At 34.6% G+C, this 13488-nt stretch overlaps 2 protein-coding genes across 3 annotated transcripts in view; one reads left to right on the top strand and one right to left on the bottom strand.

Annotated features, from left to right (window-relative positions):
* LOC107659124 (synaptopodin-2-like) overlaps nt 1-6051 on the bottom strand; it is a 26683-nt gene extending 20632 nt beyond the window's left edge. Inside the window, exon 1 of one of the 2 annotated variants that reach the window (XM_016447953.1) lies at nt 5950-6051. In XM_016447953.1, coding sequence (XP_016303439.1) covers nt 5950-6042 — 93 coding nt within the window. In that variant the 5' untranslated portion in view covers nt 6043-6051. The remainder of the gene's footprint in view (nt 1-5949) is intronic. The other variant, XM_016447954.1, reaches the window with a different exon arrangement.
* Nucleotides 6052-9652: 3601 nt separating this feature from the next.
* The window catches only part of LOC107659096 (protein transport protein Sec24D-like), a 30586-nt gene continuing 26750 nt past the window's right edge, over nt 9653-13488 (top strand). Inside the window, exons 1-5 of the mRNA XM_016447926.1 lie at nt 9653-9781; nt 11950-12148; nt 12399-12501; nt 12582-12724; nt 12809-13060. Coding sequence (XP_016303412.1) covers nt 9665-9781; nt 11950-12148; nt 12399-12501; nt 12582-12724; nt 12809-13060 — 814 coding nt within the window. The 5' untranslated portion in view covers nt 9653-9664. The remainder of the gene's footprint in view (nt 9782-11949; nt 12149-12398; nt 12502-12581; nt 12725-12808; nt 13061-13488) is intronic.

Here is a 13488-nt window from a genome sequence, read left to right as displayed (position 1 = left end):
TATATATATATATATATATATATATATATTTTTTAGGTTTTCAGCATAAGGAGATTTACAATGTGAGGAAATCCTTCGTTATCAACACAACACAACACAACACATTTTAATAACACTGCAAACATTGTGCTGATACAGTTGCAATACTGTATTAAAAAAAGTAGAATGTGCTTAAACAAAAAGCCAAAATGGTATTTAGAAAATAAGTTCATGCGAGTGGTAAGAATGAGTGTATAAAGCAGAAAATCTTGAAAAAGTAAGTTTTGAAAAACTGCTGCTTCAAAGAAACCATAAGCATTCGTTATTCAACACTTTGAATTTCTTTTGTTTGAAAGCAAGGCTGATTGAACATTTTAAATGTTACATTTTGGAAGAGAAAATCAAAAGCACAATTAGTTTTGTTCCCATAACCACACTGAGTAAATGCAGCGTGCTGGAAAGCTCTCTCGGCTACTTCTGCCTCCTACAACTTAAAGCAATTATCTTTCAGTGTTTCCAACAGACATTTCAGGTAAAATGAACCATGGTGGTCTACAGACAGTCAGGTTCCCATTGTTAAATCCACATTAGCCGTAAATGGTGGACTTTCATATACTTGTGCTGGGTGAGTTGGTTAGCAGTTTACCACAGCACACAGGAGTGAATCCAAGTTAAATGTTGATAGCTAAATGACTTAAGTGTAAACATAACTCTTTACTACAGATTGCTGGATGCCTTCCATAGGTCTAACGGTTCATTATGAAAATGTTTTTGTACGTGCATGTTCAAAGGCAATCTGTACTTTTAATGAGCTCACATTGGGCCCTTTGTATATGCCAAAAGATCCATGATGTGCTCTACTTGTACGACAGAATATAAAAGCAGACCATTAGCAAACTAAAGGCTTTTACCATTATAAGGCAATGCTGCACATTATATACAGTATGAGATATAAACATAATACACATAAACTAATGCAGAAATACCCTTGTGAAAAAGATAATGTAAGATAACGTTGCAGATAATGTAATATTACTTAAATAAAAGGCCACTTAAGTGTACTTAAAAAGACACGTTCATGACTATGATTCTTAACATACTTAAGTAGACTTTTAAAAAGCGCAGTTTGTAATAATGTTACATTAGAAGTTTTATTTTAAAGTACATTTAAAAAAATAGTTTTAATAACATTTTGTAGTGCTTTAAAGAAGTACACTTATTTTGATGTTTTGGCTAACATACTAAAGCAAAGTTAATATATTTTAAATGTATTAAACATTATTACAAATGTGCAATTGCGAATACATTTTTACATAGTTTCTATAGAAACAACATTGAAGTATATTTTAGTTTAGCATAAATGCTTGTCAGTTTATTCAACAGAACACTTTAACTATATTTCAAAGACAATAGAGTTATGAAATTACATGTAAAGATGTACAGTACTTAAGTCAAATGGGTAAAACAGCATGTTCAGCTAATTGAATCTAATATGCATTTAAACAAAAATGGATTTTAATTTATTTGGAATTAACATGCAATTAATTCTTTTAAAATATATTATTTCCACAATAGGTACCATTTTTAAGTACTGAACACCATGAACACCATGACCTCCATTATGTATCACACTGAACAGCTGTTTATCATGAACAGTATTTCTCAGCTTCATGTCATATACGTTTTTAGGCATGTTTCTCTGCTGAGTTTGCTCTTAGATGAGTCAGGTAAAAGTTACGTCTTCCAGATGACTTAGAGGAGCATGGGGTCACTCCACACTCATGGAAGCACGCATCTGTGAGAACGGTTACATTATCAGCTCAAGCTCTCTCATGACAGCACAGGCAAGTGTGAGCTCGCACATGTCTCATGAAAACATAGAGTCAGAAATGATATAGATCCAAAAGAGAATTATCTCAGCACACTAACATAAAAAAAGCCATTGCTATCAGGATTAATATTACACAGTTATATATAATATTGGATTAATATTAATTAGGTTATTATTACAGGAATAGTTCACCCAAAAATGTAAATTTACTCACCCTCAGGCCATCCAAGGTGTAGATGAGTTTGTTTCTTTATCAGATTTGGAGAAATGTAGCATTACATCACTTGCTCAGCAATGGATCCTTTGCAGTGAATGGGTGCCGTCAGAATGAGAGTCCAAACAGCTGATAAAGACATCACAATAATCCACACAACTCCAGTCCATCAGTTAACATCTTATGAAGTGAAAAACTGTGTTTGTAAGAAACAAATCCATCATTAAGACGTTTTAACATCAAATTGCTTATTATTATTAGTCCATATTACCCATAATATTCTTTCTCCAGTGAAAAAGTAATCTCATCTGAGTCAGGAGAGAAATCTGCACAGATCAAGCACCGTTTACAAGCCAAAAAAGTCCAAAACACTTCTAAACAAATATATGGGTGGATTTTGATTTGAGAGACAACAGAGGTTGAACTTTTTCACTGGAGGAAGCGTTATTATGGATTATGGACTCTATTTTGGCCAGAAGCGACAGTTTAAAGTTAAACGCATCTTAATGATGGATTTGTTTCTTATAAACATGCAGCTTTTCACTTCACAAGACATTAACTGATGGACTGGAGTGGTGCGGATTACTTGTGGATTATTGTGATGTTTTTATCAGCTGTTTGGACTCTCATTCTGACGGCACCCATTCACTGCAGAGGATCCACTGGTGAGCAAGTGATGCAATGCTATACATTTCTCCAAATCTGAAAAAAAAAAAGAAACAAACTCATCTACATTTTGGATAACCTGAAGGTGAGTACATTTTCAGCAAATTTTTAGTTTTAGTTGAACTATTCCTTTAATGTTAATGAAAATAATATTCATTATTTATAATTCTGCTGTTGCAGTTCAATTACAGTGTTTTTCTGAAGCAGGTATACTGTATGTCCCCTGCTGGTCAACAGTGGAATATCAGTTTTCCTGAAAGTGATGTGATAGATAAGCATGATTTATTAAAACAAGGACCATATTAATCAAATTAGCAGAAAATAAAATATACACAAACACCAACAGATCTTTATTCATCCCAGCTGGATTTTAGAGCGCATCTGTTTAGAAGTTATTTAAAAGCATGTATATCCAGTTATGCATATATATATATGTATATATGTATAAAAACAGACTTAGATTTATGAGTCAAGGCTCTGTGGGTACACTGCATTTCTCCAGTAGTGTTGTATTTTAAAGGTACACTTTTAAAATGATAACGACACAAAAACAGAAGCTTGCTTTGTCGGTTATACTTTTATGAGGGTTAAACTTGGGTGTACTGTAATATCATTACAAAACGTTAAAGTTTGCCAAAGCTGAAGTCATTAAGTTGCCATTACAAGGACTGAAACCATACTAATGGCTATTAATGTTTTACTGAATTGTAAAATATGACTATATTTTGAACACTTTAACACTTTATGGAGCTACAAATAAATGAGGCTTTCAGCTGAGAAAGAAATTATTGCTTAACTACCTGTACACTGGCCAGGAACACTGATCATCCAATATGCCCACTAGATGACTTCAGACTCACGTCTAGTCTGTTATTGTTGATTTTTTTGGTCAGTTCTACTGACTAGTAATATAATTACCATATTTACCAGGGCATTACTTTTGGTATGCTACACTGTAAAAAATGACCGTGGATTTAACGGTAAAAGACTGTAAAAATGCTACAGTAAAAACCTGTTAAATGGTTAACGGTAAATTCCCCTACTATATACGGTGAAAAACTGTATTGGACATTACATGTATTGGACATAAATTTTACGGTAGTATACCGTTTTTGGAAGTGAAAAATACCGTATAATTTACAGTGAATAACCGTAAATTAACATTCCCAGAATTCCCTGCGTTACATTTCAAATTTTTTACGGTAAAATTCCGGCAACCACAGCTGCCGGTTTTTTACCGTAAATTTTACGGAATTTTTTTTTACAGTGTACATATTATCAGTTACACTGCTGGACTAAAAATTGTAGAAGCAACCTGTGTAACACTCTTTTATGTGAAGAGGTACACTGTAAAAAATTATATTTTGGTAAATAAAACAAAAATTATTGGGTTATGTTTTGCAAGAAAATACTATTTCTGTCTTGAAAATGTCATGTTTAATTCAATGTGTTACTTGGTGTTTCTTTGTAGTTTCTTGAGAGGTTTACTAATCCTACACCAATTTTATTTCTGGTCCTCTAATCTGTGTGGCTTTCCAAGAGTGCTGATATTTAATAGCATTTGTAATGTTCCAGGCAAATAAAATAAATTAAAATAATAATAAAAAAAAAATAACAATAAAAACAATGGTATCAAGTATTTGCATCTAGTTGATTTTTTTAAATCATATTTTCAAAATGTATTTATTCAAATTCCATAGAATCAGCACAAAACTGTTAATTGTGAAAACAATTAAATTTAAAAATGTAATTTTAAAAAGTACGTATATATACGTATATACATGATATAAAAATAGCTAGTTGTAGGCCAAGAAAATGAAAATTCTGATATGAAAATTCTATCATCATTTACTCAGCCTCCACTCATTCCACACCAAACAGTTGACGGCAGTCATTGACTATATAGTATATGGAAGTCAGTGGCTACTGTCAACTGTTTGGTTACCAACATTCTCCAAAATCTCTTCTTTTGTGCTCAATAGAAGAAAGAAACTCATACAGCTTTGGAACAACTTGAGGGTGAGTAAATGACGACAGAACTTTCATTTTTGGGTGAACTGTCCCTTTAAGTATATTAGTTTGTTTGTTAAAACTGTGTAGTCCAAATGAATGGAAATTTTATATGCAATTAAAATACATAATCTTAAATATTAGGCCTAAATTGCTTGGTGTGAGTAACTGAGTGTAGTAAAAACAATATGGGTTTTTAAAAATCTTAATGTTTTCTCTGTTTGAAAGTGATTTCTTTCACCACTGAGCATAAAATGTTTTTTCTCTGTTTAAATACCGTATTTCATAGCCATGAAGAGCTTTTAAACTTGTTAAGCCGTTACATATACAAAGCATTTAAGTATGATCACGTCTCCACGGGATAAGAGGTTGTGTTGAGGGTGGTGCTGATTATTTCCATATAAATATTCCATATAAATCATTTTGAATACAACTTGAAACATTCAAAATATGCACATGTTCTAAGTTGACACTCACAAAACTTGCTGAAGAAGTTTTACTAATTCGCACATTATCACTAAATCAATGTTTCCTAATAATTCCAGCTGCTGGAAACTAACAGTTTAGATTCTTGATATCTATGATGACAGACTGCATGAACTTGGCCAACAAACTTTGTTAGCTTTGCTGTGACCATATAAGGACCCTTGCTCAAGTCTGGGACAGGCAGAGCCTACGCAGCACAGATCTGCCTGTAAAATTCAGCTAAAGAAAAACAACTTTGCCAGTGAACATTTATCAAAACAACTGGCCGATTTGAACTTCGCGGGTGGCCCCTAAGATATGTTGTCATTATGCAAGAATCCAACTTAAGGTTTGTTTACAACATTGCCCAAGTGTCCAGCAAAGACAGTTAACCATCATTATTTAACTGTACAAGAAAACTACATTTATATAAAACCTTAAGTTTTGACAATATAGGCCCAGCTTCGTGGTTACAATTATGATAAAAATGTATCACTTTTCTCCAAGAACAAAACTTTCAAGATGCACTAAATGTAACATAAGCTAAAGAAAACTAAGATGAGCTGCTGGTTTTATTTGATCCAAGCTGAAAACCAGCAGGGTCTTCTGAAAGTCTATTTGTGTGTTTCATTCTAAAAAAAAATGAGACAAACTGGAGAAACGGCCATGATAAAAGAACAGACTACAATGGATATGCGTCATCGTCACCAGGTACGCTGCCAGCCTACTATAAACTGCGTTATTATTAAATCGTCCTCATCATAATAGTAGCCTGTAGTCTCACCTCAAGCAGCTGGATTGGATGTTGAGGGTCTTGAGCTCTCTGGCTAAGTGTGAATCCCCAGGGCGTTACGCATAAAAAATCTGGCGTGTCCATCCTCCTGCAGCTGTCCTCCAGTCTGAGAGAAGTCAAGCTTCTCCTGTGTGTTATCTGAGGCTGTCTTCGGTGGGTGTAAAGCCAAAACAGCTGGAGTCCGGCCCTCTTTTCGGCGTCATTCTTGAGAGACCATCCTGAGGAGAGTGTTCTTTTACTCGTGACAAAACGCAAATGCATTTAGAGTGATGAAAAGCTCCTGGATGAGGAATATCTCTTGGCAACCCTTGTGAAAAAGAAATAAACTTTAACATACTTTCAAAAAAAAAAAAAAAGTGCGGAAATAATATAAGCTATACTTAAGTAACTAAATGTGTGTTGACCCTGTAGCAGCTCTTTACAGTATTCAAAACATGAAATCTAATAGAGAAGATTTAATGCTAGAAATCCATCAAAATTGATTTTGATTGCGGAGGCTTCAGATAGATGTGAGATTCTGCTGGGTACCTGCTCATGTAAATATAAAAGGGACAAAATAGCAAAGAAATCAAGCAGGGCGAGCGATATTATAAATATTCCCTTTGGTAAAGGAGAAGCTAAGGCAATAATTAAAAAAGAAATGATGAAGAAATGGCAGGACAGATGGGACATGGATAATAGTGGAAGGAAATATTATAGTATACAGAAATTTATCAACGCACAGGGTGTGAATGGAAGGAATAGAAGGGAGGAGTCAGTTCTAACCAGGCTGAGGTTTGACCACACAGGGTTAAATAAAACATTGTTTTTGTTAGGTAAAAGTAAATCAGATGAATGTATGGAATGTAAAATCACAGAAAATGCAGAACATATATTGTTACATTGTAGGAAGTATGGGGAAGAGAGGGTTAGATTAAACCAAAAGATAAGTCAGACAGGAAGAAAATGGAACCTTGAGGGTGTTTTGGGAACAACAGGAGAAGGGGTTAAAGATGCACAGGATGCTGTTGTGGAATATCTGAAGGATACAGGGGTATATTATAGGATTTAGATAGTAGTGGTATAATATTTATGTATTATTATTTTTTTATTTTTTTCTGATAATGTAAAGTGCATTCATTGAGATATAATCCATGCTGCATACTCCGATACAGTAGGCGGCGGTATGCACATGATAAGTCATGGTTGCAATCCGCCATAAAACTAACAAGAAGAAGAAGAAGAAGAAGAAGAAGTAATTAAATGTAATGATAAATGCAGTCAATTGCAATTCAAATGGATTAGTTTAAATTTATATTTGGGAACTTTCGAGTAGTACTTTTTTGATCCACTTAAGTAGGACTTAAGTACATTTTTATTTGCAATTTTATAATTACTTCCATTGTTTTTGAAATATGGTTAAAGTACTGTTGAATGTAGGCCATAATGACAAAATGAAAAATTTCTTCCTTTATCAGGCTAATAGCTATTAAGTTTTTAAGTTGTTTTTTAAGTTGTCTAAAATTAAGATTTATTTAGTTAGTTAGTATTTGTAGAACCGTGTCCTCCTCAAATACATTAAAATAAAATAATATTGGTCAAACTAATGCTTTATTTATGCTAGCATTTCCACTTTTGTTGTTTCCTGAATTGTTTTGTTTAATCTTTGTTTTGTTGTTTAATTATTGCTGAAAAGCCAAAGGCTTATAACACATCTTAAATACAAATGTTTTGAGATTTATTTATTTACTTACATAAGATACTTATTTTTCATATTTTACACTATAAGATATTCTTCTCAAATCAAAGTCAGTTAACAGCTTGTTTCCATTGTGACTATGGACTATGGTCCCATTCCACTTTTAATGAAGTTTGTTATTGAAGTCTCACAGAACTAGAGCCAAAGGAGTGACACTGTTAATCAAGATGTTCATTAGCAAAATCAAATTAAATCAATCAGAGGAACAAGACCAGAATATTTTACATGCTTAATGCCACTGTTCATACACCCAGGAGGTAATAAAGACCAGCACTAAAAGAGCTTGCTTATTATACTGCAGTATAATAAACTTGACAGATCAATTTGGACTAAAAGGACTGAGGAAGACTAGATCTAAGGGTCAGGATTAGTCTATCAAAGACCAACAGAGAAAAAGAACTGCTCTACTTCAGAAAATGTAGACTCAAAGCACCAAAGCCAAAAGATTACAGACTTTACATATTCCTATATCTTATAGCTATGAGATATCCTTGTGAAAAATAAGTGTGCTTAATTGTATTGAATGTATATTTCAAATCTTAATCGTATAAAATATAATGAAATAAAAGTCCACTTAAGTATATTTTACATAAAATGTACATAAAATCATTGTTTTAATAATCCTTTGTCATGCTTTAAATAAATACACAGAAATTGATGTGTTGCCTTAAGCACATGTAAAGTACTTGATTATAATTTTAACCATAGTGTGGCATTCCAAATTACATTTAAAGTTAATATATATTAAATGTACTAAATTGCAACTCCCTCATTACAAATATATGACACAAAACTTTCAATCGAAATTACAGTAAAGTATATTTTAGTTTACCAAATACTTGTCAATACATTCAGCAGCACACTTTAAGCATATTTCAAAGATAATAGAATTGTGAAATTACACAAAAAGACGTACTTAAGTGGGCCAAAAAGCACTCTAATGTACTTTATAATGTCTTCAGAATCCCTCACAAAATACAAAGTATTATAACTGTAACAATACTTTCCATAGTGACTTGTATACTGTCCAGTGTTGGGGGTAACGCATTACAAGTACCGTGAGTTACGTAATCAGATTACTTTTTTCAAGTAACTAGTAAAGTAACGCATTACTTTTTAATTTACAAGAGAATATCTGAGTTACTTTTTCAAATAAGTAACGCAAGTTACTTTTTTTTCCAATTTATTGATTGACAGCTCTGCTGTCCCCATGTTGAGAGAAATCAGATGTTACTGTAGATCTAAAATAAATATGAATATGCATTAATTCATCTCACTCACAAAAAACAAAACACAGATTCAGTATTCCGCAAAATAAATACAAATGAATAAATGAATAAAAATAATGCAGCTCAGAATGACGCAAACCTGCAATAATTAAATGTTAAACAACACAAATATCCTTTATGTATTTAATCCCGTTCTATTTGCGTCTGACCTTCGATGATCCAGTTCACCTCCAGATCTCCTGTACGGACGTAAATTTACATTTCCTTCAGCCTGAGGCTTATTCATTTCACTTTTGGTGTGAAAAGGCTTTTATATTTGCCAAAAATATAACTTTTTTATTTTAAAAACAAACAAGCAAGCACTGTCCAGATTTAAGAAGTAACGCAAAAGTAACGTAACGCATTACTTTCCATAAAAAGCAACGGAATACCGTAATTAGTTACTTTTTTATGGAGTAACGCAATATTGTAATGCATTACTTTTAAAAGTAACTTTCCCCAACACTGATACTGTCACATTCAATATACTGTGCACAAGACCAAAGAACAGAAAAATACACACATGATGAGCAATGTTGAATAATGTTATTATTGCGTTTTTGTCAGTTTACATTCATTATGCAGGCTATTCAAGAAGCACCCACAGATCAGAACGAGCTCGTTTCATATCAGAGACCGATGACAGCATGGCGTTTGGGGGCATCCTTGCTGACGTGTAGTGGTTCCCATCAGTGTGCGCATGCGCAGAGGCGGCGGCTCGATGTACGCAACACCGGCGCTGGGCTGGAGTTTGACGTGGCACTCTCGGCACGCAATTCAACATCAGCAGAGGAAAGGACGCATCGTTTGCCTTCAGGTAAGTCTCTTTGTTATGCACGAATAACCTAACAAACTAAAATGGGATTTGAAAGGCAACCTTATGTTGACCGCGGTCTATAAGCGCCATTCTTTATATGCAAATATATTTGTAAGTTTGGCTTATACAGTAGAGTAGGCTATACCAGTTTCCGTCTCTAGCGGAAAATATTTCGTAACTTTGTATCGCCCACAGCTGGTCCACGCACATTGTTGTCAGTAGGCCTATATCGATTCTATATATCCATGGCATATGCTGAAGTCTTTAAATATGCACTTTATTCAGTAAAGTGAAACATTACAGGTCTTTGACGTGGCAGGTCAGGCTGATACTGTAACATCTCTGTTATGACACCGCTGATCTGAATATCGTGTGTGCTGAATGATATATACATGAAATATTATATTTCCCTGAGAGCTACCGAAGGCCTCTTGCAGAAATACTGACGTGACGTCCCAGACAACAACAACAACAACAACAAAAGCTTATTGTGACTACGCACACTGTAGGCCTATAATTACCTTGTAAAATGCGAGTTATTTGAGTGCAAAAAAGAGCTGCAATAAAACCTGTTTGTTGATCAAATGCAATGGTAAAGCAATATTATATTTTAGAAAACCATACTTGACATTTTACTGATTTATTTGAAATAAACACAAAGTATCACCTTTATAGTTTATGGGAAATTCCCTGCATGAAAATGAATGTCTGTTTGTTTTTAATGTCAGTTATGTACAGTAGACTCGTTATATGTTGCATTTTAAGTTATGAAGTATTTTTTACCACCCTGTTTTGTTGTTTTAGGCCATTTTTGATAAACTTGTAATCATCACGTGGCCTTCTATTTTATTACCAGTATTAAAACCGGTGCATTTTAGAGTAACAAACAAGAGTTTAATAGCTCAGATAGGTTGACTAAGTTAACATTAATGATATTTACTGTTAAGAACTTTAAAATATACAGTTACCATAATGATGTCAGTTTTAATGTTAATTAATTTGAGGGTTGAATACAATAGTCAAACCATTATATTCATATATGGCCGATTGTGTTCTCATAAACTAAAGTTCATGAACAAAGTTCCTGATCACGCGTGCTTAGGGTTGAGGTAATCATATCAGGTCAACTCTAAACTGTAGAAAACATTTAATTATCTCATCATTTTACAACAAACTGCTTCTGGGTGCTTAGTTAATTTTATTGAATGTGCACTTGTGGAATACCTCAAGTTTTTTTTTTTTTTAAGTTAAGATAATATAATATAAGTTAAGTAAAATGCTGCTTGAGTGTACTTAAAAAAGAGACACTTAACACTTTAAAGTACACTTTTAAAAAGTGCACATTGTAATAATGTCAAATTAAAATGTAAGATGTCGTTCTTTAAAAAAGTACACTTATTTTGATGTGTTGACTAACATACTAACGCCCAGTTTCACAAACGGGGCTTAGTTTAAGCCAGGACTAGACCTTAGTTAAATTAAGATATTTAAGCAACTTTTACAAAAATGCCTTAGAAGAAAACATTACAGGTGTGCATCTTGACACAGAACAATGACACTGACATATTTTAAGATATGTCAGAGCAAGATATTTTCAGTTGAGACAGCTCAAACATGCATTTTAGTCTGGGACTAGCTTAAGCCTTGTCTGTGAAACCGGGGGTAAATGTACTAAATTGCAACTTAAATTGTAATTACAAAGTTGGAAATACAAGTATATATTTAAACACATGGCACAGAAGTTTCAATAGAAATGACATTAAAGTATGTTTTATTTTACCATAAATGCTTGTCAATAAATTCAGCAATACACTTTAACCATATTTCAAAGACAGGAGCAGCAATTATGAAATTACATATAAAAATGTACTTCAGTGGATAAAAGGCACTCTAAAGTGCATTTAATATAAATTTAAATTATAATACATTTAATTTCATTGCAATTAAGTGCCCGAAAACATTACTTTCAGTACGCACTTAAGTATATCCTTTCCATAATTAGTACTCTTTTTTTCAAAGTATGCTAAAGTATACTTATTTTTCCACAATGGTTAGTATAGGGCCGAATGCAACACATAGATTAGAAGTTTCATGACTACAACATTAAAAGTTCATGTGTATTTTTTTGTTTTGAAACCCGCAAAATAAATTCACCCTCTTTATTCCAGGTCACCCTTTTTTGTCCCAGACTGGAACGAAAGACGTATAACAGTAGGATGAGTCAGCAAGGTTATGTTGCCGCCCCTCCATACTCCCAGGCCCAGGCTGGAATGGGGGGATACTCTGCTGGTTTTGGGAACCCCCCACCTCAGTCGCATTATGGCGCCTATGGATCTCCACCACAGGGTTATTCCGCCCCTCCGACAGGTAAAGTGAATCTTCTTTTGTTGAGTTCAGTTCTAAAACTGGCAAGTTTCATCTTGTCCTTATGATATAGGAATCTCAGCAGCGCTTCAGCTTAAATAAATAAGCAGTGTCAATCCATTATGAAACTGCTTTTCATTATAGTGTCAGCTGTTCCTGTATACTCTTTAGTTTATATGCTGAAATTAATTTTGTCACAGTATTATCTTCTCGCATGATTCTGTACATGTAAAATGAATGCTGTTTTTTCCAGGTGTGCTCAAGCCTCCTGCCTCCTCTCCTTCTGGGATGCCTCCACCACCAGTATCCAGCCAGTATGGTGCTAATATTCAGCAGAATGGGGCCCATCCCCACAGGTGAATACTAGTTCAATGTGATGAAGCATTGTTGAAATCACAACTTTAAATAATAATAATAATTTTTTTGCTCCCGTCAGTTTCCCTCCACCTGTTGCTTCAGCTCCTTCCATGTCTCCTTATGGACAGCCTCCTCAAAGTGCTTTTCATAGTATGGCACAAGCCCCACCTCCAACTCAACAGCTGACAAATCAGATGAGTGCCATGAACATTGGAGGATATGGTAAGTTAGATGGCATTTTATATTGATTTTAAGTGAATTGACTTTCAGATGGCCTATTTTATACCCATGCACTGTGATCTTTAGGCCAAAGGCCCATGCAGGTACCACAGTCTCCTTCCAGCTCAGCAGCACCACAACAATATCAAACATCACCACCACTAGCAATGGGACATCCGCTCCTTTTTCTACCAGGACAGCAGCCGTCCTCTCTTGGATCTCCTCCACCAATGGCCACGATGGGTTCTATGGCAGCTCCGCCAATGGGAATGTCTGGCCCACCTCGACCAGGTGTCCACCAACCACCACTGGGACCCCAAGGCTATCCACAGCAACCAGGTAAGAACTAGGTGACATATCATGAAAATCTGACTTTTCCAGGTTTTAAGTGCTATAATCAGGTCCCCGGTGCATCTACCAACCAAGGAAACGTGAAAAAGATTAACTCAGTAACTTTGTTTTGGGACGCCTTTTTCTGCAAGCGTCTGAGAAAACGAGCACGTCTGATTTCGCTCCCTTGGTGACGTGGCAAAGGGATCTCATTATAATATTACCGCCCCTTAATCTGTAAGTTTACAGCCACGGCGCCGATATTGTGTTTTCGCAAGCGACAACGGTGTAATTCTAGTTCTAATGCCATGGTGAAAGTTTGAGCAAAACATGCTAACTGTTCTGTCTTTGGCTGCACAGACGAGCACAGAACATTATTTAGAGTCCCAGCCTCAGAGGAGACAACAGAGCAGTGGATTTATTGATTTATTTACTGT

This window comes from Sinocyclocheilus anshuiensis, unplaced genomic scaffold (assembly GCF_001515605.1).
Source record: "Sinocyclocheilus anshuiensis isolate Anshui unplaced genomic scaffold, SAMN03320099.WGS_v1.1 scaffold87, whole genome shotgun sequence".
NCBI classification, from domain to species: Eukaryota; Metazoa; Chordata; class Actinopteri; order Cypriniformes; family Cyprinidae; genus Sinocyclocheilus; species Sinocyclocheilus anshuiensis.
Note: the sequence above shows the minus strand (reverse complement) of the source record. Positions and strands in the feature narration are given on the sequence as shown.